The sequence below is a fragment of the Solanum pennellii genome, chromosome 11 (assembly GCF_001406875.1).
Source record: "Solanum pennellii chromosome 11, SPENNV200".
Taxonomy (NCBI): Eukaryota; Viridiplantae; Streptophyta; class Magnoliopsida; order Solanales; family Solanaceae; genus Solanum; species Solanum pennellii.
The window spans coordinates 4178276-4203066 of NC_028647.1; the positions used below are offsets into that span (position 1 = coordinate 4178276).

General features: G+C 35.8%; 2 protein-coding genes across 11 annotated transcripts; both read right to left on the reverse strand.

Moving 5' to 3' along the window:
* Positions 1-1981: 1981 nt before the first annotated feature.
* LOC107004431 (TMV resistance protein N-like) lies at positions 1982-7115 on the reverse strand. The gene is made up of 7 exons (XM_027913048.1): positions 6607-7115; positions 5447-6530; positions 4744-5019; positions 4256-4349; positions 2902-4110; positions 2763-2812; positions 1982-2083 (listed from the first exon to the last, which is right to left on the reverse strand). The coding sequence occupies exons 1-7, from the start codon at positions 7113-7115 to the stop codon at positions 1982-1984; spliced, it is 3324 nt and encodes a 1107-aa protein (XP_027768849.1).
* A 587-nt stretch (positions 7116-7702) lies between these two features.
* LOC107004430 lies at positions 7703-24244 on the reverse strand. 10 transcript variants are annotated; one of them, XM_027913167.1, is made up of 13 exons: positions 23593-24244; positions 22445-23522; positions 21110-21439; positions 18231-20134; positions 16632-17724; positions 15703-15984; positions 11607-15094; positions 11349-11433; positions 10152-10295; positions 9622-9793; positions 9379-9471; positions 8260-9094; positions 7703-8106 (listed from the first exon to the last, which is right to left on the reverse strand). In XM_027913167.1, the coding sequence occupies exons 1-7, from the start codon at positions 24138-24140 to the stop codon at positions 11711-11713; spliced, it is 8619 nt and encodes a 2872-aa protein (XP_027768968.1). In that variant the 5' UTR covers positions 24141-24244; the 3' UTR covers positions 7703-8106; positions 8260-9094; positions 9379-9471; positions 9622-9793; positions 10152-10295; positions 11349-11433; positions 11607-11710. The 10 variants fall into 10 exon arrangements, with proteins under 10 accessions (XP_027768968.1, XP_027768967.1, XP_027768964.1 ...); XM_027913166.1 differs by having other exon boundaries at positions 9440-9471; positions 9622-9843; XM_027913163.1 differs by having other exon boundaries at positions 9622-9843.
* Between the last annotated feature and the right edge of the window lie 547 nt (positions 24245-24791).

A 24791-nucleotide genomic window follows, 5' to 3' on the forward strand; every position in this document is an offset into this window, starting at 1 on the left:
AAGACTACTTTTTGCACTCAAAAACTTTGAGAATTTAATATAATGCAATATAAAATAGTTTATATAGAGTAGTAATATATTGTTTAGGAAAATATATTATTTTATAATAGACATTTATTATTATTATCGATCAGACAACTAATATATTTTATTTTCTGAAACCGTGCTAAATATTATATGATGGGTGTTCTTATCAATCCAAATATATTGATTGATTTATGAAAGTAAATGACATATTAAGTTAATAAGAATAAAGAAAATTATAACGGTAAGTATGTAATTAACATTAATTAAATAAGAAAACAACTGTCATGAGTTGTTGTGATGTAGTTGAATTAAGATAGGAATTTTATTTTTGAGTCTGAATGATGTTAAGAGGATGTTACAGATCTTTCAGATATATTCAGACCCATGAAGAGGCTTATAAGAAAATAAAACAAACGAACTTAATGAACTGAATCTGAATAATTAAGATTCAGTCCTTAAAAACAAACACACTTAGGCCTCATTTGTTTGCACTTAATGGAGGTCTGAATCTTAATCATTCAGATTCAGTCCATTAAGTACATTTGATTTTTAGGTCTGAATTTTAGTCATTCAAATTCATCCCATTAAGTTCATTTGTTTTATTTTAGTCTGAAGAGATTTTAATGAATCGGATTTGTATGAGACTCTTAACAACATTCAGACTCATTTAATAATTTATCAAATAATAAATCACCGCTTCTGAATACACATATGAATATTATATTAATAAAATATTATTATATTTTCATTTCAACAAAATGTATCACTTTTGATTTAAAAAAAAGTTTTAATAATCAATGATTTGGAGTACTATTTTTTCATTCAAAAACCTTGATAAACAACAATACATCAAAAATATTATAGCGACCAAGTGTTCTTGACACACATCAATACAAGAAATTTTTTATGAAAACTTACCATTTGGGAAAAATAGTATTTGATTGAGAAAAATGAAAAAGAGAGTTTTTAGTTATGAGATAAAAAGACACATCTAAAGTAGAAAAACTATGATTTATTATTTGATAACTTATCAAATGAGTCTGAATGTTGTTAAGAATGTCCTACAGATCTGATTCGTTCAGACCTCTTCAGACCCATTAAGAGGTTTTTTTAAAAATAAAACAAATAAACTTAATGAACTAAATTTGAATGATTAAAATTCGAACCTCCACTGAGTGCAAACAAATGAGGCCTAAAAGATTTTCTTTCTTTTTGAAAATCCAAAGAAGAATACACAACATTATTTGATTATAGAATTGACCAATTTGTTAATGTAATAACTGAATTGTATGAATCACCATCATTGAAAATTCAACACACCTTACTAGGTTTCACTTGTCAAAGTTTCGAACTCCAAATATGAATACCTTATATTTTATAACAACTACTTTGCCTTTTCTCTATAAACTCAGTGAAATCCATATATCTCCGATACATTTTTTTCTATGACAAGGGAAATTCGCGGCCGCTAATTTTTGGATGTGCATGAGGTAAAACCCCGCTCCTATGCAATAGCTCGCAAACCACATAGGAGAGGTAACCCACACTAGGCAAGTCAGGTGTGATGAGCTCGACCCAGAAGGCAAACCCCTTGCTTTCACTAGCAAGGGGTTTCAAACTTGAGACCTCCAACATAGAAGTGTCACACCAAAACCATTGGGCCACCCCGAAGGGTTATACATCTTTCCACATGAAAATCATACAACAAAGTCATAATCTAAAACTTGATACTAAAAGAAAAAAAGAACACAGTCTTGCAATACATGAATTATGGTCGAGCATCAAGATATGATGCAAGTTGCAAGATGTCACAGTATACTCCACAAGCTGTCACTTTAATAAAGAGATAAAAAAAAACGAAAAAAAGGCTAAAAATGTCATTAAACTATGCGAAATTGGATAAAAATGTCACTCCTAACAATACTTTGGTCCAAAAATTCCCGTGTTGTTAATACTATGGTCCAAAAATGCTCACATTGTCAACATCTTCAGTCTCTTGCTCCTGCTTAGTTAACCGTGGCAATTGCCGCGCAAACTCCTTAGCAGCTGCACAGGCCTGAAAATCCCACCAAAATTTTACTTCATGGAGGAAAAACTAGTTCTGTAGCTAATGCAGCACATAATCAGATGAAGAACTCAGACAATGTTTCCTTACCTAAGGAACTAATGTTGATATAGAAGCAACTACAAATCAAGTTGAGAATATACCATTTTCCGCCGCCTATAGGGGATTGATAGATGGTCAAATATCACACACAAAGCCAAAGAGTTTAAGGTATATGTAAACAGAAGAACCATTAATGAACAAGTCGAAAAAACAATTTTGAGTATATCATAGAACTTTAAAAGCAACATTTCTTTTCCGATACAATACGTGAAAATTCTTGGATGGGTAAAGCAGGAAGAAGAATTGGCTGATGTAGAAGGTTTATTTGTTATCATCAACCACATAGTTTACATACTCAGGCAGACTGACTCCAACGCCTATAGTAAGAAGCGCTTATAGCAAGTGTTAGCTCTATTTATCTTTCTAAACCGACATCTTTTCAAATTGGAAAACTAAACTATTTGGCATCAGTTGAAGTATTCACCTTTTCATTTTAGAGTTTACTAATTCTCAAGTTCAAATTCTTGATTTATGACTACTATAAGGTACGAATTGAATTAAGATCGTATGATCCTAGGATATTATTTGAGTATCAAAAATTTAAGCTTGTTCACATCAGTTAACTCACCATGGCTCGGCAGAACCAGAGAGACAAGAGCTGCAAAGTTTGTGAAGAGACTGGTTGTTGCAGCAGATTCTCAAAGACAAATACTAGAGCTGTGACCTTTGTTTCTTAGAAGAAGAGCATCTGGCATCATCATACTGACCCCTCCTTTTCACGATGCAGTGTTCTGTTGGTTCATCATTATTTCCCGTCATTTTACACAGGGCCTTAAGCTTAGATTCATCTTTATACAGCAAACGAAGTCCAAACTCCTTCATCTCTTCTGAAAAAGATAACTTAATGTGCCTATAATCATTTGGTGTTTTTCCGTTTGCCTTAGATATATCCCACAATCCAGCAAGAGGTACCAAGAAAAAATGAATAGCAGATTCTAGAAATCCTTCTGACTGATTGGATAAGGCAAGATACTGCGTGATACACGGCATCATTTTATCACATAACAATTGAGCTGTGGTGTCTATTAAGCAGCCAGAGTAACATACAGCAAATCCCAAGAAGTTATCACATGCATACCAATTTGCAGGCAATTCGATTGATGTACTTTTATCTTTTCCCTTATGGTGGAACCATCTTGGGATATTTTTCCACTCATTGGTAAACACTCTTAGTGACAAGGAATCTGAAGCACAGATGTCATGCTGGAATGATGAGATATTCTGAAACAATGAATTACAGATTGAATCATTGCTCCAATCGGCGTATATTGTGTCTAATTGCCATGGAAATTCTGGCAGTTGTGTAAGCTTCTTACAATCTAATAAGTCCAAGGATTGAAGAGCACAAAGTCGGGCTATGCTTTGAGGCAAATGCTCAAAATTATTTCCCCTGAGATTCAACGCTTTCAAACAGTGTAGGCATCCAATGTCTATTGGAAGTCCTTCATTTATTAGATTGCAGTAACTGAGATCCAGATGTTCCAATGAGCGCAATCCTTCATTCACTCGAGGGAACGAAAAGTACACTCCGTTTTCGAGGCCTACTTCTGATTTTTGTTTTGCAAAAGTCAAAACTTTAAGCCTGTTCAAGCGGACGATGGAAGACGGAGGTTGTGAGATTAGAGTACATCTGGCCTCAAGTATCTCCAGGTTTTCTAAATCACCTATCTCTTCTGGCAAGATTTTGAGTTTTGAGCAGTCGGACAATTTTAGCTTCACCAAACGTTTTAACTCGCCAATGCTGCACGGAAGTGTTGCAAGGTTTTGCATGCCAATCAAATCTAGTTCTGTAAGACTAGACTGGTGCTGAATAATAGCTGATGGTAGTTTCCTTATCCCAGAACGTTGCACTTGAATCTTTACCTCCGGCTTCAATTTTCCCCGGATCCTCGGAAATTTCTCTAAATTAGAGCAACCTTGTAGATATAGACATTCAAGAGATTCCCAGCAAACATAGCTAAAACTCTCAAGGCTTTTACAGTCTCTCAAATTTAACTTATTGAGTTTTTTGGAACATCTCAGGGAATGGTGAACCTCTTTAAGATTAGTACTCTTTCAGACCCAAATACTCCAAATTTGGCATATCCGTGAAATCTGGTGTTCGCATCAGGTTTGCACAGCGGCTGAGAACCAGCCTCCGTAGAAAAGGAAATTTCTGCTATTCAAAACAGTAAAAGAATGAGGTAGGAAAACAAGAAATGTTAGGTAAAAGAATAATCATATAATTAGGGTGGATTTAGATTTGGCTAGTGGCTATTTGTGAATCTACAAACTATTCTGTTTCATTTCTTCTTCTTTTTTCAAAAGCTACTAAATTCACATGAACTTGTAATAAGCCTTTGGATCTGCCCCTGGCTAAAGATAAAAGTATTTGATTCTTTAAAAAAGTCTAATCGGGATACATTAGGTGTGTTTTTGACCATTAACTCATCAATAAAAGGTGTATCTATGGTCTAGTTGAGATGTATATCCAAAAGTTATTGTCAACTTTGAGTGTCTATCTATGTATTTGATCAAAATAAAAATAAAATTGAATTCAGTTATTGCACCTTTGTTCCGGTCCATAAATGAAACAGTGAACTCTGCTGGAGATCAAGATGAACAAGCATGTCAGGATCAAATTTGGCTGGCAATGATTCCCAAGGATACTTACAACAGTCGAACCAACGCAAGTTGCTGGGAAGGTACTGATCGTTGGAGCCATCATGTGTATGAAAACCATTGATGTATAATATCCTAAGCTTTTCCACGTCTTTCATGGCCTTTTTTTTAAAGCTTAGGTCTTGAATTTCTGGTATCCAGATTGCTTCGATTGCCTTGGTCCCCTGACAAAAGAATCATTAGTGTACAAAGTATAACTTCAAATATATAAAATCCGCACTCAGTATGACTACTTTCTCACTCCTCGCAATGCCGAATTTCTCATTGTTCCATTTATTTACTATTGCACTTGAAGTTCTTGAATAACTAGTGCCACTAGAAAAATCAAGGTACAATATTAGTTAGGTCTTTCTCAAGAAATATGTTGCTTAAGAGGAATACTTTGAGCAATAAATTTTGTAATTCTATTTTGTAGAAGTACATTTTCTTGAGAAGTTCTTTAGAATCGAGTCGAAAAGTTTTTCACATTGTGATAGAAGGAAACTGTAATTTAAACAACACCAGTAATTGTCATCTTTCAAACAAAAAGTAATCGATGATCAAGTGCCTAACAGACCGAGGATTGATAAGGTAAGTTTTGGCCCCACTTACTTGTATTTTTGCATTTGAGAATTTTTCAAAATCTTGGGAGAGCCATAGTCTGCTGAGTTCTCCCCTTTCCTTTTGCAATGTCACTATGTATTTTCCCATCTCTTGTATTAACTCATGCATTTGAATTATATCATTTTCAGAGATGAACACAAGAGACTTGTCAATTAGCACCCTCAATCCGTCATCAGCTCCAAAATCACAGCTCTCAAGAATTTGCTTGACTTTGGTTTGTTTTTTCCCTCTTAAGAAGCATGCAATGTCTAGAAATATCTCTTGATCTTCACGCTCCAACCCATCATAACTTACTTTGAGGTTTTCAACAACTTTTGAACTAGAGTTCCTCTTTATTCGATCAACAGCACTTCTCCACACATGTATATCCTTCTTATGTAAGGAAGAACCCCACACTTTCAGGGCTAAAGGAAGGCCTTCTGCATGACTTACTACCTCCAACGTTATCTCCTCGAAACACTTATCTGGAACTTCATTTTTGAAAGCATATTGGTTGAACAACTGAATAGCATCATGTTCAAGTAGTGTAGTCATAGGATATACAGCATCGTTTTTCCCTATGAAATGTTTGTCCCTAGTTGTTGCAATAATTCTGCTGCCATTACCAAACCAATCAAGATCCCCTGCAAGGTAATCCAATTGGTCTTCATGATCTATGTTATCAAGCACAACTAGAACCTTCTTCAAACGAAGTCTACGAGCCATCAGGTGCCTCCCTTCCTCCTTATCATGCACACTTTTTTTTTCCCCAACCAGTTTAGAGAGAAGAATACTTTGCAGAGAATGTATTTCATACTTGTTTTCTTTATTGTACGGAAGGAAACAAGCCCCGTCAAATTTAAATTTAGATGAGAGTAAATCAAAAATAGCTCTAGCTATAGTCGTTTTACCAACTCCCACCATTCCCCAGATCCACACAATCCGAACATCATTTGTTTTCATCTCTAGAAGGGAGTTGAGTTTCTTTAAATGAGCATCTATTCCCACAACATCTGTCAAATAAGATAAAGAAGTCTCACGTAATTTGGGCGAAATTCTATTAACAAGATCCCCAATACATTCAGATTCAATCCTACAAAAAAAGTTACAACATTATTGATATATACAGAGAAGAGAGACAAGAATTAGTTTTTCGCATCCAAACTCACCAATCGCGGATATCATATCCTTTTAAATCTGCGGCATCTCTTAGAGCAGTCCTCCATCTTTGCACCTTTTGGATTCCTTCATCATCATTCTCATACCTCAATTTGTGTTTGGTAAATGCGTCTGCAAAGCTTCCACTTTGGTTTCGAACATGTGATGAATCCACATCATAGAAGACTGGTATGACTAATTGTCCATCTTTCACGTTGCATTCCATGATCTTCACTAGTTCATTCAAGCACCACCTCGACTCAGCATAATTCTTTGAGAAAATGATTACGGCAACTTGAGACTCTTCTATAGCTTTCACTAGTTCTTTTGAGAGGGAATCACCATTCTCTAGCCTTTTATCATCTAGAAAGGTGATTATTCCCCTGTTATCCAAACGTTCATACAAGTGACTCGTAAAATTTCTGCGAGTATCTTTGCCTCTAAAACTTAGAAACACATCGTACTTGTACTTCCGTTGAGGACATGGATCACTCTCAGAAGAAGAAGATGATGATGCCATCAATTCTTGGCAGATTTGGAAGGTCAAGGGGAGGAAGTCTTGTCTGGCCAATGGAGATCACAAGAGAGAAAAGATGTTATTGTTGACCATGGTTAAAAATGATTGTATTTTAGAAAATAAATCTGAACCATTCATTATTTTTTGGAGACAGGTGTCGTAAAAATACACACCCAACTAGAGAGATGACATACTGGAGGGGAGGGGAGCCAAAACCATTGACTTGAATCAATTATTGCTATGGGACCAGTCAACTGGTAAGCATTTTCATTGAATAATCATTCATATAATAAAGTAAGAGACATCTTTCTGTGAAGCTTCTGAAGTGTGAACATGTTTGTATGAAACGGTCAAGAGCACACATCTTAACCAAACTCTTTTTAGATCCATTTACTAGCGGTATGAATGTTGAGCAATGGTTAAAACGGAGTAAATAGAACCAAATAAAGTGCAGTAAAGAGTAAGGAGTATCGATCTGAATGTTTCAGTGTGTTTGCAAGCATATCTGGGAGCACTAATCTTAGCTCTGAGAGTATCTTCGTGTGAATGTGTTAGGCAAGAACTTGGACAAAGTAAATATAGACTGGGTATTAAAGAAGATAATGTATTGTTGTTGTATTGGTAGAATTTTGAAATTCCTTTACAAATGTTTGATGCAAACTATTTAAAGGTTACAGTGGTGAGGGGCTTTGGCCAATCCCTTTCATACTACGACTAATGATAAAACACCAGGTGGTGGTACTGTTAATAATGCCAGCTAATATTCCTATAGAGCTCAAATTCGTACAAGGCTCGTCAGCGCACCTGAATCTCCTGACATCTTCTCTCCCTTTGTCTCATTGTCCTTCAGATTCATCTGTTCTATCTTCAATTCATTCCCAGAAGATGTCTTCTTGAAGGCTCTTTTTCCTTGAAGGTGTGTTCTCGGGTGACCTGTTTTCTGAGCCTTCTCTTGTAACCTCCCTTGTTTTGTCTCCTTCCATGCCACATGTACCTGGACAAGTTTAATACACAGAGATTGTGGTTGTTATAAGAGATAAAATTGATGGTATTTGGTACAAAGTTTATATACAGATAGTCAACTTGTATATATGCTGTAGAGAGGTAAGTAGTAGGAAATTTTTGTCATAGAATTACACCTACCTACCTTAAGTGGCTCCATACTCCAGTGTAATTTGTACACAATGCACAACTAAAAGTACAAGCTGATGAAGCTGCAAGGAAAAAGAAGAATAATTTCTTTGTCGCTGACAGAACAGTTTGACTTCACTCATGTTTGTCTCGATTGATAACTTCTTTTTTTTTTGGTAGAAAAGATAATATGTTAAACACGCTGGCTATTACAGAGTGGTTACATAGCAGGGTTGAACATTTGTTGATTGCACAGTAGAATTAGATAAAGCAGTGGGAGCAAAAGTAGTAGCACTAGCACTAGGAAGGGTTATTTACAACTCCAGAAGGGGGAAACTATGCTGACTAGTGACTATTAACTAAGGTGCTTTTTACGCAGGTAAACAGTGCCTGCTTTATCAGCGTGGAGTGCATTGATAATGCAATCTGGAGCTTGGTCAAAAACTTGTAGTGAACACCCTGGTGGTTGTTGGGATTGCCATCCCGTTCTAATTCTCCAATTCTGAGATGACAAATTTCCAGTACTTTTATTGATTTTTTGGTTGTTACCATAATACTGGATTGGATTGATCAGTTTCGGTGTTTTGTTCCTAACCACCAACTATTTCTACCACATGTAGATTTGACAGTGGAAAGATATCAAAACTCTATGCTTGCTTGACGTTAACAGAAAGTACTTGAGCTCTACATCCGAAGGAAGAATAGTTACTCTACCACCGGATCTACATTTGGTTCCTGGAAATAGTTTCCCTTTGGTCCGTTTGCTTTGTGATGTGAGGTGACTTACTGATAGTTCCATGGATTCTCACCCACCCGTTTTGGCAAAGTTTTCTTGCTTCTCGCACATTTATCTGCAATAAAATTTTGGACAGGCTAATCATCAGCAAATGTGAAGATGTGATTCTATATCATAATGAAATGCGGCATTCTGGTCTAAGAGAGGTGTGGTGTGACGTTTACTAATATGACCAGTATATAAAGATTTGAAGAGAATGTATTACTGCATACTTCTCAGGCCAAGACACTAGTAATTCAAATAATTGGTTTGTGAGTACTTTTAGGTACTAACTGAATTAATGTTGCGTGATTCCAGGATCTGATTTGAGCATCGAAAATTTAAACTTGTTAGCCTCACCTTGGTTAATCATGGTTCACACAAGTGGATATAAGATGAAGAATCAGTTGACGAAACTCACTGATAATATGTAAATCAATGATTGATGAGCTCCTGTCAATAAAGGAAAGAAGAAAGAAAACAAAAAGGTAAAAAAGAATCAGTATAAAAAATTGTCAATTTTGGAAGAAGATTTTGTAGATAATAGCAGAGAACACAGTTTCACAACAAACTAGGGAAAAAGAAAATCATGAGGCATATTACCTATACTTTAAGAAATGTGACCTTCTAATGTTATTGACTATTCGACATCAACTGGCTTCATTGGACACGGAGTCATGGTGTTCACTATATTCGTATCTGCTCTTACATTTCATAATGAGATGCTATGTTGGTTCATCATCATTTTCACTCATTTGTAATAATGCATCAGTTGCTGCCAATATGGAATTCACACTGCATCAAATGGATGTGTAGAGTGCCTTCCTGAACGAGTTATTAAAGGAGGTTAAATGGGGAGGGGTTCAAATTTAGGATAGAGGGATTAAGTGCCAAACTGAGTCATCCCACATAAAGCTTTTAAAGTTATGTAATGTTTTAGAAACTTATGGTTTTTCTAAAATAAATTTATTTTGCAAGTAAAATGGTGAATATCAGTTTCTGATGAAGAGCATACAAGAGTAGGTTCTTTCTGATTAGATAGCCATCACAATAGTAAGCATTTGTGGCATTCAAGTTAGTTCTATAAATTAAAATTCAAGTTGAGTTCTACAAGTGAAATCCAGATTGCTCACTTTGTCAACATCTTCAGAGTTTAGTCTCTTGCTCCTGCTTAGTTAACTGTGGCAACTGCCACATAAACTCCCCAGCAGCTGCACAGGCCTCAAAACCCCACCAAAATTTACTTCATGGAGGAAAAACTAGTTCTGTAACTAATGCTGCACATAATTAAATGAAGAACTAAGAGAATGTTTCCCTCACTTGAGGAATTAATGTTGACATATAAGCATCTACAGATTAAGTTGAGAACTATCCCATTTTTTGCCTAATATAGGGGATTGATGCGCAAACATCACACAGCAAAGCCAAAGCAAAGACTCCGATTGCGGATTGCCCAATTCGAACAATGGAAATAGCAAATGAAGTTTTCATCAGCTAAAAAATGATACTTCAAAGTGAATATGATATTTGATTCTGAGGAGAAACCTAGTCCTTCATTCTCACTGGAAAACGTGAGTGAACTAATTAAAGAAACCAAGAATACTTGATTTCAGCAAATCACTTTAGAGCCAATTAAATCGTAAAAAGAACCACAAATGAACAAGTCAAAATTACAAATTTGAGTAAAATATAGAACTTAAGAGAAATTTGTTTCTAATAATCTAAAGAGACGTTTGGTGTGAGGTATAATGTACAATATTCTTGAGATAAAATGCAGGATAATTTTGTACTGTTTTTGGTTGGAGGTATTAGGTAGCCTTTGAATTATTTATCCCACCATTTATACTATATTGATGGGATAACTTATCCATAGACATAGTGGAATAACTTACCCCGGGATAACTTATCCCAGGATAATTAAAATCAGGATAACTTATTCCAACCAAATGACCTTAGAGGGTTGTTTGGTATGAGGGATAAGAGGTAAAAATACCTGGATAAACGCATGATTATTTATTCTATGTTTGGTTAAGGGTATCAGTTCGGGATTATTTATCCCCTATTTGTACTAAAATGATAGAATAAGTTATACTATATAAATTGGGGGTTAACTAATCCCTTGGGATATCCCAATCCATGAGATATCGTTGTCTATCCCAACCCCATACTTAACAACCCTTAAAATGTTTACTAATTTTCATGTTCAGATTCTTGATTTGCGGGTACCTATCGTGAAAAAAAAATCTTCACTTGTGAGCACTTTTAAGGCAAGAATCCAGGATCTGATTTGAATATCAAGAAAATAAACTTGCTCACATCCTTCAACTCACCTTGGTTAATCATATGGCTTAACACAAGATGGAGAATAAATCGACAAAACTCACAGTTGATATGTATATCACCATTGATGAGCTCCTGTCAATACGGGAAAGAATAAAGAACAAACAGGAAAAGAAATGAAAAAAAATTATTAACAGAATTGGAAGAAGACCTTGTAGGTTGTAGCTAATAGAACAGAATTACATAAAAGGAGTTGAACTGAATTTCACTACCAACTAGGGAAAAAAATTAATCATGAGGTATATTACCTATATTTAAGCCAAAATTCTGGGTTTCGGGGAAAGAGCTACAAAGTTTCTGAAGAAACTGGTTGTTGCTGCAGATTCTCAAAGACAGGTCCAATGAATGAATATTAGAAATGTGACCTTTGTTTCTTAGAAGAGGAGCAGCCGACTTCATCATGGTGTTCACTATCGTCATATCTGTTCCTCTTTGTCCCAATGCAATGTTCTGTTGGTTCATCTTTATACAACATACGAAATCCAAACTCCTTCATTTCTCCGGAGAACAATAGCTTAATAAGCCCATAGTCATTTGGTGTTTTCCCATTTGCCTTAGATGTTTCCCATAAGCCAGCAAGAGGTATCAAGAAAAAATGCATAGTAGGTTCAGTATCACATTCTAAACCGCTGGATGATTCTGAATCATAATTTGGAAGGGTGGATAATTCTAGTTTCTGGGTCATCCGATCATCACACAAGGGAATCAAGTCAACTGTGATGTCAATTAGGTTGCCAGAGTAACATACAGCAAATCCCAAGAAGTTATCACTTACATACCAATTTTCAGGCAAATTGATCGATACACTTTCATCCATTCCCTGATGGTGGAACCAACTTGGGATCTTATTCCCACCATGCACAATGGTAAACACTCTCTGTGACAAGGAATCTGAAGCAGAGATGGCATTCGACAAGGAAACGATATCCTGAGACAAAGAACGTGGAAGTGAAATATACATGGAATTTAGATCCCTCATCACACTGTCTAACAAGTGAATATCCGACTTCAGTTTCATGCTTGCGAGGATTTCTGGAAAATTTTCTAAACTAGAGCACCCCTCTAGATTCAGATATTCAAGGGAATCGATGCACAGAACTGGAAACCTCTTGAGCCATTTACAATTAGTCAATTTTAATGTACAGAGCTTTTTGAGACATCCCAGGGAATGATGAACCTCTTCAAGATTCATACAATTTGACAGATTCAAAGTCTCCAAGTTTTGCATCCCACCGAAACCTGGCAACTCTTTAAGCCTCTTGCAATATGATAGGTCCAAGGATCGAAGAGCACCAAGTTGGGCTATGCTTTGAGGCAAATGCTCAAAATTATTTCCACAGAGACATAACTCGTTCAAAGAGGATAAGTATCCAATGTCTTGCGGAAGCCCTCCATCAATTAGATTGCAGTAGCTGAGATTCAGAATCTCCAACAAGCGTAATCCATTAGACACTGGAGGGAAAACAAAGCAAACTCCATCTTCGAGGCCTACTTCTGATTCTTGTTTTGCGAACCGCAAGAAATGAAGCTTGTTCAAATGGACTATGGAGCGCGGAGGTTGTGAAATTAGAGTATCTTTGGCATCAAGCCACTCCAAATTTTCTAAATCCCCTATCTCTTTTGGCAAGCTTTCAAGTTTTGAGCATGCCGAGACATTTAGCTCCACCAAATTTTTCAACTTACAAATAGTGCTTGGAAGTGTTACAAGGTTTTCTAAACCTCTCAAATCTAGGCACCTTATCCCACTCTTTAACTTCAAATTCATGCTTCCGGTGATTTCTGGAAAATTTTCTAAACTAGAGCACCCCTCCAGATTCAGATATTCAAGGGAGTCAATGCACAAAACTGGAAACCTCTTGATTCTTTCACAATTAGTCAATTTTAATGAACAGAGCTTTTCAAGAAATCCCAGGGAATGATGAACCTCTTCAAGATTCATACAATTTGACAGATTCAAAGTCTCCAAGTATGGGATCCCCATGAAACCTGGCAACTCTTTGAGCCTCTTGCAATCTGATAAGTTCAAGAATCGAAGAGCGCCAAGTTGTGCTATGCTTCGAGGCAAATGCTCAAAATTATTTCCACAGAGATACAACTCTTTCAAAGAGCGTAGGCAACCAATATCTTCTGGAAGTCCTCCATCTATTAGATTGCAGTAACTGAGATCTAGATGTTCCAATGAGCGTAACCCTTCATCCACTTGAGGGAACACAAAGTTCACTCCATCTACGAAACCTCCTCCAGAATTTCGTTTTGCAAAACTCAAAAATTTAAGCTTGTTCAACTGGACAATGGAAAATGGAGGTTGTGAGATTAGAGTACCTCTAGCATCAAGATTCTCCAAGTTTTTTAAATCCCCTATCTCTTCTGGAAAGTTTTTAAGCTTAGAGCAATCCGACACATTTAGGCTGACCAAACTTTCCAACTTACAAATGCTGCTTGGAAGTGTTGCAAGGTTTTCAAAACCTCTAAAACCTAGAGCCCTTATTACACTGTCGAGCATGTGAATCTCTAACTCCGCTTTCATGCTACCGAGTATTACCGGAATTTTCTCTAAACTAGAGCAATCCCGTAAACACAAATATTCAAGAGAATCAATGCACAGAGCTGGAAACCTCTTAAGCCGTTTACAATTAGTCAATTTTAATGTACGGAGCTTTCTGAGAAGTCCCAGGGAATGATGAACCTCTTCAAGATTTATACAATTTGACAGATTCAAAGTCTCCAAGTTTTGAATCCCCATGAAACCTGGCAAATCTTTAAGCCTCTTGCAATATGATAGGTCCAAGGATCGAAGAGCACCAAGTTGGGCTATGCTTTGAGGTAAATGCCCAATGTTATTCATACTGAGATTCAAAGTCACCAAGTTTGGCATCCCCATGAAACCTGGCAACTCTTTAAGCCTCTTGCACTCTTTCAAGTCCAAGGATCGAAGAGCACCAAGTTGTGCTATGCTTTGAGGCAGATGCTCAAAATTGTTTCCGCTGAGATTCAACTCTTTCAAAGAAGATAAGGATCCAATGTCTTCCGGAAGTCCTCCATCTATTAAATTGCAGTAACTGAGATCCAGATCTTCCAATGAGCGTAACCCTTCATTCACTTGAGGGAACACAAAGTACACTCCATCTTCGAGGCTTACGCTATATCTTTGTTTTGCAAAACTCATGAATTTAAGCTTGTTCAAGCAGACGATGGAAGATGGAGGTCGTGAAATTAGAGTCCCTGTGGCATCAAGCTTCTCCAAGTTTACTAAATCTCCTAGATCTTCTGGCAAGCTTTCAAGTTTATAGCAATTCGACACATCTAGAATAACCAAACCTTTCAACATGCCAATGCTGCTCGGAAGAGATACAAGGCTTTCTAAGTGTCTCAGAGTTAGCCACTGAACAATATATGATGGTAGTTCCCTCATCTCAGAGTCCCACATCTTAATCTCTAAGCTCGGCTTCGTTCTTCCACGGATTTCTGGAAATTTCTCTAAACGAGAGCAGAACTTTAGATCCAGATATTCAAGAGATTCCACGTTAACACATGGAAACCTCTTAAGGCGTTTACAATATATCAAATTTAACCTCTTGAGCTTTGTGGGACATCCCAGGGAATGGTGAACCTCTTCAAGATTAACACAATTGCCCAAATCCAAATACTCCAAATTTGGCATCTCCGTGAAATCTGGTGTTTGCGTCAGGTCTCTAGAGCGGCTGAGATCTAGCGTCCTTAGATACGGAAACTGCTGCTATTCAGAACAGAAAAAGGATCAGAAAAGAAAACAAGAATGGCCAGGTAAAAGAATCTGTAAAAGAAAAATTGGCTGAAATTTCAGTGCATTTATCCGAATAAAAAGAAGATTTAGCCAAGATAGTAGAGTTCCAACAATGTTTTCTTTTTATTTTGTCTTTAGATGCAACGACTATTTATTTCAACATTGTGCTTTTCTACAAAATAGTTGTACATAATTTGCCCTTTATGTTTTAATAACAAGTATCCGTTCTGTCCCACTACATACAATCTTAGGATGAGATTCATATCTTGCTAGGGAAATATTTGTATGACTTAGCTTCTTATAATTTAAAATTATGATAGGAAGATTTTTGGGAGATAAATGACATAAAGATCTTACAATAATTGATATGAGAACAACCCAAATTATATGAAATATATTACTATGAGTTCACGGATTTAATGACTTCTATTCGTTTAAAGACTTGCATCATAGTTTTAGAACAAGCCAAAATATAAAATAGATCAAATAAAACAAGCTGAAAGAAATAGTATTTGCTCATCACTAAAGGACAAAGATAGTTAGAGAGAAATTAAAAAAAAAAGAAATTTTAATTATTGTACCTTTATTCCCATCCATAAATGACGCAGTGAACTGAAGCGGAGTTGAAGATGAACAAGCCTTTTGGGTTCAAAATTTTCTGGCAATGATTCCCAAGGAAAGTGATTCCAGACAAACCAACACAAGTTGTTGGGCAAGTACTCAATGGAGCCATCATGGCAAGGGGAGCAATCTTGGGACCATATGCATAATATCCTAAGTTTTTCCATATTTTCCAGGGCCTCCTTGCTAAAGCATATTTTCTCATCATAACGAAACCAGATTGCTTCTATTGCCTTGGTCCCCTGGTAAAAAAGATCATTGCTTTAAAAAATATAACTTCAAATGTCATATAAAATTCAATTGCCGATATGATTACTTCCTCAATCCTTGCAGTGCCGAATTAGCGTACAATATTTGTTAGGTCTCTTAAACGAAATCTGTTGCTTAAGAGAAGTACTTTGTGCATTTAGTTCAACAGTTCTATTTTCTAATGGAGTTAACCATTTTCTGAAAGGTGCTTTGAAGTCAAGTGAGAGTTTTTTCATGCAGTGATAGAATAAAATTGTGAAGTAGTAGTGCCAATCACTTGTAATTTCAACAGTAAAGTGAATTCCTGATTGAGTTAATATATATATATAATCTCATACAAAATTCAAGTTATTTCAAAAAAGGAAGTTGGTTTAAACAGAGTAAGTGGCTACTAGAGTAAATTGTGGCTTAGTAACATAAGAAAAAACAAATTAGGCAGTGGTAATTAAAGTGGCTACTTGACGGAACTAGGCGGTGTTAGATAATTAATGTTACTTGCTTCTACTACTAAAGTAAAAAACTGATGTGACTTAAGTGCGGAAATATGAAGTAAGAAGAACAAATAATCAAATTGACTCTATATGTCTTTGGAATATGAAAACTAGAAATCGGAAACTACAGTATTGTTTAGCCTACTTACTGTATTGTTGACCATCAGTTCTTCAAAATCTTCATACTCCCATATTCTGCTACATTCGCCTGCATCCTTTTGAATTTTCACTATATATTTACCCATATCTTGTATTAAGTCATGCATTTGAATTGTATCATCTTCAGTTAAGAAGACAAGAGATTTTTCAATTAGGACATCCAATCCATATTCAGGTCCAAAATCACAGCTCTCAAATATTTGCATGACTTTCTTTTTTTCATCTCCTCGGAAAAAACAAGCTATATCTAGAAATATCTCTTGCTCTTTGGGCTCCAACCAATCATAACTAATTTTGAGTTTTTCAACAATTTCCGAACTATAGTTTTTCTTTATTTTGTCTGTAATTCTTCTCCATTGAGTTAGGCCTTTCCTATGCAACAAAGAACCCCACACCTTGAGGGCTAAAGGAAGGCCTTTAGCATGATGTACTACCTCCAACGAGAAGTTCTCATAACGCCCATCTGGAACTTCTTTTTTGAAAGCATACTGATTGAACAGTTGCATAGCTTCAAGATTAGGTAGTGTGGGCACTTCATATATTGCAGCAGCATCCTTCTCTATCAAAGCTCTATTTCTAGTTGTTACAACAACTCTGCTGCCATTACCAAACCAACCAACATCACCTGCTAAATACTCCAAATGATCTCTTTCATCAATGTCATCAAGCACAATTAGCACCTTCATCGAAGAAAGTCTGCTCAGAATCATGGACTTCCCATCATACTTATTATTGACATAATTATCTGTTTCTCCTAACAGTTCAGAGAGAAGAGTATTTTGTAAATAATGCAGTTGATTCTTTTTGGCATTTTCTTTAACATCCTCGAGAAAACAAGCAGCTTTAAATTGATAAGATAGAGTATGAAACATGGCTTTTGCTATTGTTGTTTTACCGATTCCACCTGTTCCCCAGATCCCTACTATCCGAACATCATCAATTTCTATTTCAAGTCGGGATTTTAGTTTCTCTAAATGAGCATGTATTCCCACAACATCATTCAAAGAAGATAAAGAATAAGCACTATTGCATAATTTGAAAGAGATGTGGTCGACGATCTGCTGAATATTCTCAGATTCAATCCTACATAAATAAGAAGATTGATTGTGGAAAATGTGAGGAAGTCAAGTATTAGCAAGTATTTCATACTTTTAAGGGTAATAACAACAATCTATATGGAAGTTGCAAAACTTGCATAGTTTATGAAGATTTTTATGTATTCTCTCTAATGAAATTGATAGGAATATGCCTTCTTACTGATAGGAACATATATAATCTACCATCATTCTTTTGTGTTTTTAATTGATAGGACTATGCCTTCTTACTGATAAAACTGAACTCTTGAAGAACCAATCAAGATATTATCTACCTAACAATGTCATTAGCAATAAAACTAATAGGAATTATGCCTTCCTACAGATCGAAATATATAATTATTCTATTTTTAGAAAATATGAAAAAATAATTTAAGAAATATATAATCATTCTGTTTGGCTCAGTTTTGTAGGTAGTTTTCATAGATGCATCCAAATTTGAATGGAGATGATTTTTCTTTTTTCATGAAAAGCAATTATGTATTTTTAACTCACCCATCACGGATATCGTATCCTTTTAGATCTGTGGCAGCAGTTAGGGCATTCCTCCATCGTTTCACCTTCTGCATTCCTTCAGCATCATCCTTATACATCGATTCATGTTTGGCAAAGGCTTCTTCTAAGCTCTCCCTTTGATTCCGAACATGTGATGGATCCACATCATAGAACACCGGTATGACAGTTTGTCCATTTTCTTCCTTGCATTCCATGATCTTCACTAGTTCATTCAAGCACCACACTGATGTAGCATAATTCTTTGAGAAAACTATAACAGCAACTTGAGACTCTTCGATACCTTTCAAGAGTTCTTGGATCGAATCACCAAGCTCTAGCCTTTCATCACCTTGAAAGGTGAATATTCCCCTGTTTTTCAAACCTTGGTACAAGTGACTCATAAATGTTCTGCGAGTATCTTCACCTCTAAAACTTAGAAAGACATCGTACTTCCATTGAGGCAACTGTAACGATCTAGCAGAAGAAGAAGATGATGCCATGGATTCATTATTTTCCCTTATTTGTAACAAGCCCTCAAGATTTGGTTCTTGTTTATACAACAAACGAAATCCAAACTTCTTTTCTCCAGAAAAAGATATCGTAATAGGCCCATTTGGTGTTTCTCCAATTGCCTTAGATGTATCCCATAATCCAGCAAAAGGTACCAAGAAAAAATGAAGAGCAGTTTCTGGAAATTCTTCTGAATGGTTGGATAAGGCAAGTTTCTGGGTCATCAACGACATCCCATCATCACATAAGGGAATAAAGTCAACTGTGGTGTTACTTAAGTTGCCAGAGAAACATACAGCAAATCCCAAGAAGTTATCCGATGCATACCAATTTTCAGGCAAATCGACTGATACACTTCTACCAGTTCCGTGATAGTGGAACCAACTTGGGATATTTTTCCCCCTAGCTGTAAACACTCTTAGTGACAAGGGATCTGAAGCAGAGATGTCATTCTGGAATGGTGAGATCTTCTGAAACAACGAATTACAGATTGAATCATTGCCCCAATCTGCATTTATTGTATCTAATTGCAGGGGAAGTTCTGGCAGCTGTGTAAGCTTCTTGCAATATGATAAGGTCAAGGATTGAAGAGCACCAAGTTGGACTATGCTTTGAGGCAAATGCTCAAAATTATTTCCAGTGAGATTTAACACTTTCAACGAGGATAAGCATCCAATGTCTTCTGGAAGTCCTCCATCTATTAAATTGCAGTAACTGAGATTTAGTTCTTCCAATGAGAGTAACCCTTCATTCACCTGAGGGAACACAAAGTACACTCCATCTTCTGATTTAAGTTTCGCAAAGGTCAAGAATTTAAGATTGTTCAAGCGGACAATGGAAGACGGAGGTTGTGAAATTAGAGTCCCTGGGGCATGAAGTTCCTTCAAGTTTTCTAAATCAGCTATCTTTTCTGGCAAGCTTTCAAGTTTTGAGCAGTAGGACACATCTAGCTTTACCAAACCTTTCAACTCACAAATGCTGCTTGGAAGAGCTACAAGGTTTTCCATATCTCTCAAATCTAGCACTGTAAGACCAGCTCGGTACTCAATAATAGATGATGGTAGTTCCATTATCCAAGATCCTTGCATGTGAATCACTAACTCTGGCTTCATTCTTCCGAAGATTTCTGGAAATTTCTCTAAACTATAGCAACCATCTAGGTTCAGATATTCCATAGATTCCACATTGACACATGGAAACCTCTTTAAGCTTCCACAACTCTGTAAATTTAACTCAATGAGCTTTCTGCAACATGCTAGGGAATGGTGAACCTCTTCAAGACTCGAACATTCCTCCAAATTCAAATACTCCAAATTTGGCATCCCCGTAAAATCTGGTATTTGCATCAGGCTTTTGGAGTAGCTAAGATCTAGCTTTCGTAGAGATGGCAAATGCTGCAAAATTGTCAAAATACAAAAAGAATGAGATATATAGGAAATTAAGTTGCCCCGGATTTTGATTTAGCTAGTGGGCTCATCTATGAATCAAATGATCTGTGTTTAATTGAAAAATTAACTACCAAGTGGAATATTTTTCGCATATCTCTTCTTGCTTCTTCTATATAGAATGCACATTGCAACCCAAATTTCTATGATTATTTTTCTTTAGATGTAATGATTATTTGCTTTACTTGTGTACTTTTTTTCTTTTTGGGGACCAAATCCATAGCAAAGTAACTTGGCTAGAATGCCATTGTTTTAGTCGAACAGAAAAGTTATGCGAAAATGGAACAGTTCCAACAGCAAACTTCTTTTTTGTTTCGTCTTTAGATAGAGTGACTATTTATTTCAAGTGTGTATATTTTTTGGCGGCAAAATTTGTATATAAAAGAATTTGGTTGCGATTCATTATTTTCAGTCAAACAAAAACATTTAGCCAGAATAATGAATTGTGTAAGTTTCTTCTTTAGATGCAATGACTATTTATTCTAATTGTGGATTGTTTTGTGTATTTTGTTTTTCCAGTCCAAATCTGTAAAAACAGTTAGTTGACATTTCATTACTTTTAAGAAAAAACTTGGTAAAGGTTGACATTTCATTATGATTATCCACATATAAAAAATTAGCCAGCGTAGTAGAGTTTCAACTGTGTTTTCTTTTTATTTCCTCTTTAGATGCAACGACTATTTATTTCAGCACTGTGTTTTTCTTTTTCGGGCCAAGCCTGTGGACTCGGCAGGAGGATAAATGATAACAAAGACAGTAATGAAAACAACATAAGTTTTTAAATTGAGCTTCTTAGTTAAATTATGATGCGGAGATTTGAAAGAAAACGACATAAAGGTAATATAATAATTTAATTCACTTAAAACACAAGCATCATAATTCAAGGACAAACCAAAATAGAAAGTATCTCAAATAAAACGGTACCTTTGTCTCCGTCCATAGATAACATAGCAAACTCCACCGGAGATCCAGATGAACAAGCCTTTGGGGTTCAAAACTTTTTGGCAATGAATACCAAGGGAAGTGATTCCAGACAAACCAACGCAAGTTGCTGGGCAGGTACTCAATGGAGCCATAGGGAACGTCTTCCAAATCAATCAAAGAGGGAGGTGAAGAGACGGAAGTTAGCCTATCATATACGTTCCCATCACATATGCATAATATCCTAAGCCTTTTCATATTTTCCATTGCCTTTTTATTAATGCATAGTTGTTCAAAACAAGTAAACCAGATTGCTTCCACTGCTATGGTTCCCTGGTAAAAAGATCATGGGTCAACAAATCAGAACTTCAAATGCCGTATATATTCCGCAAATTACCAAAATTACTAGGGAAAATACACTAATATCCCCTCAACCTATGCCCGAAATCTCAGAGACACACTTATACTATACTAAGGTCCTATTATCCCCCTGAACTTATTTTATAAATAGTTTTTTACCCCTTTTCGGCCTACGTCAAGCTAGTCCACGTAGGCCGAAAATGGGTAGAAAATTATTTATAAAATACGTTCAGGGGGGTAATAGGACCTTAGTATAGTATAAGTGTCTCTGGGATTTTTCTGGGATTTCTGGCATAAGTTGAGGGGGTACTTGTGTATTTCCCCAAATTACTATTTTCTTACTGTACTCACATGCAAATTTTTGTCATGTTTTATATTATTTATTGTTGCACTTGAAGTTCTTGAAGAGCTATTTTTAAGAAAAAAAAATTAGGGTACAATATTAGTTTGGTCTTTCTTAAGAAATATGTCACTTTAGAGAAATGCTATGTGCGAATAATCTATTTTCTAGTGATACATTTTTTGAGAAGTTTTTTAGAGTTAAGTCGAAAAGTTTTTTCATGCTCTGATAAAACGAAATTGTTGAAGCAGTACAAACAATTGTCATTTTTTAAATTAAAAAAAATAATCAATGATCAAGGAAATTTCAGACCGAGGATTGGTAACAAGGTAAGTTATGGCCCTCCCTACTTGAATTATTTCATTTGAGCATTATAAATAAAAAGTTACTCGAGGCAAATATCTGGGTGATATTGGTTTTAAAAAACTACTAATTTAGTTAGTATGCAAAAATAACGTAGAATTTACAAGCTAAGCAAATGAATGAAATTGGATAAAACAGATTAAGTAGCAAAAGTGAATAACCTGCAAGAATATGAAGCAACAATAGGAACACATAATTGGTATTGACTTGCCGTATATGTTTTTGGAGTATGCAAACTAGAAATTGAATATTATTGTATTGCTTAGCCTACTTACTGTATTGTTGATAATCAGTTCTTTGCAGTCTTCAGCATCCCATACTCTGCTACATTCGCCCCGATCCTTTTGCATTTTCACTATATACCTACCCATATCTTGTACTGAGTCATACATTTCAATTGTATCATATTCAGAGATGAACACAAGAGATTTGTCAATTAGCACCCTCAATCCATCTTCAGCTCCAAAATCACAGCTCTCAAGAATTTGCTTGATCTCGGTTTGTTTTCTCCCTCTTAAGAAGCATGCAATATCTAGAAATATCTCTTGCTCTTCACGATCCAACCCATCATAACTTATTATGAGGTTTTCAACAATTTTTGAACTACTGTTTCTCTTTATTCGGTCTGCAACACTTCTCCACACAGTTATGTCCTTCTTATGTAACAAAGAACCCAATACTTTCAGGGCTAAAGGAAGGCCTTTAGCATGACCTACTACCTCCAATGTTAGCTTCTCGAAACACTCATCTATTACTTCTTCCTTGAAAGCATATTGATTAAACAGTTGAATAGCTTCATGTTCAACTAATGTAGTCACTTCATATACTACATTATTCTTCCCCATAATTTGCTTGTCTCTAGTTGTAGCAATGATTCTGCTTCCATTGCCAAACCAACCAAGATCCCCTGCTAGGTAATCCAAATGGTCTTTGTGATCTATGTCATCAAGCACAACTAAAACCTTCTTAAAACGAAGTCTGCGAGCAATCATGTGCTTTCCAGCCTCCTTACTGATCACGTAATTAGCTTTTTCCCTTAATAGTTCAGAGAGAAGGATATTTTGCAGATAGTGCATTCCATGTTTGTTTTCCTTAATGTCCGCAAGGAAACAAGCACCATCAAATTGAGATGAGAGTGTATCGAAAACAGCTCTTGCTATTGTCGTTTTGCCGACTCCCCCAATTCCACAGATCCCCACAATCCTAACATCATCAATTTCCATCTCTAGCAGGGACCTTACTTCCTTTAAATGAGTATCTATTCCAACAATATCTTGCAAATAAGATAAAGAAGTCTTGCATAATTTGGATGAAATTTGATTAACAAGATCCAGAATACATTCTGATTCAATTCTACAAAAAGTAATAACATTGTTGGTATGTATACAATTCAAAAATTCAACAAGAGAAGTATTTAACTCACCTCTCACGAATATCACAACCTTCTAGATATGAGGCATTACTTGCAGCAACCATCCATTTTATCACCTTGTGAATTCCTCCAACTTCATCCTTATACCTAATATTGTGTTTGGCAAATGCTTCTGCAAACGTTCCCCTTATGTATCGAACTTCTGATGGATCCACATCATAGAAGACTGGTATGACTAATTGTCCATATTTCTCTTTGCATTCCATGATCTTCACTAATTCATTCAAACACCACCTCGATTTAGCATAATTCTTCGAGAAAATAACTAGGGCAACTTGAGATTCTTCGATAACTTTCACGATTTGTTCAGAGATCGAATCGCCATGCTCTAGCGTTTCTTCATCTAGAAAGGTGGAAATTCCTCTGTTTGTCAAAGCTTTGTACAAGTGACTTGTGAAATTTTTGCGAGTATCTTCGCCTCTGAAACTCAAAAACACATCGTATTTCCATTGAGTCAACTGTGACGATCTAGCTGAAGATTCAGTTAATTGAGTCAACTGCCACGATCTAGCAGTAGCAGACGACGAAGAAGATGCCATGGATTCAGTTAATTGGTTAATTGAAGCTTCAAATATGTAAGTTTCTGTGAAAATGGCGCATACTCAACCATAGTCAACTATATCTATGGCATGTCATAGGAAACTTCATCGAAGCTCTGTGATGTGTACATGATGAACAGCTAAAAGTACAAGCATGTGAAACTAGAAATTAGTGGGATTAAAACTAATAATTTAACTTGATTTCATCTTATGCACTCTAATCATATTGTAATACGTATAAAGTTAAACAAATAAACACGCGTCTTTTATAACATATAATATATGATATCATGTAGAATTGTAAATTGTTGTCATATATCATGACCTGCGTGTGTATTTTTTTTATTTAAAGTTGAAAATTATAAATATTAATTGAGTCCAAATTAAAAGGGCATATTAATTGTAAAATACGTAAATAATTTTTTTTTATAAATATATAGTTTATGAATTGGAGCTATCTCATGAGTTGACAGCAGTTCATCTAATATTTCACATCTTTATGCTAAATAAGAGTTTAGGTGATCTTTTACTCATTACCTGTCGAGAATATTAGTGTAGAGGACAATATGACCTATTAGGAGATTTTAGTCTAAATATTGATCGTCGAGCTCGCAAGTTGAGAACCAAATAGATCGCATCGTTCAAGGTCTT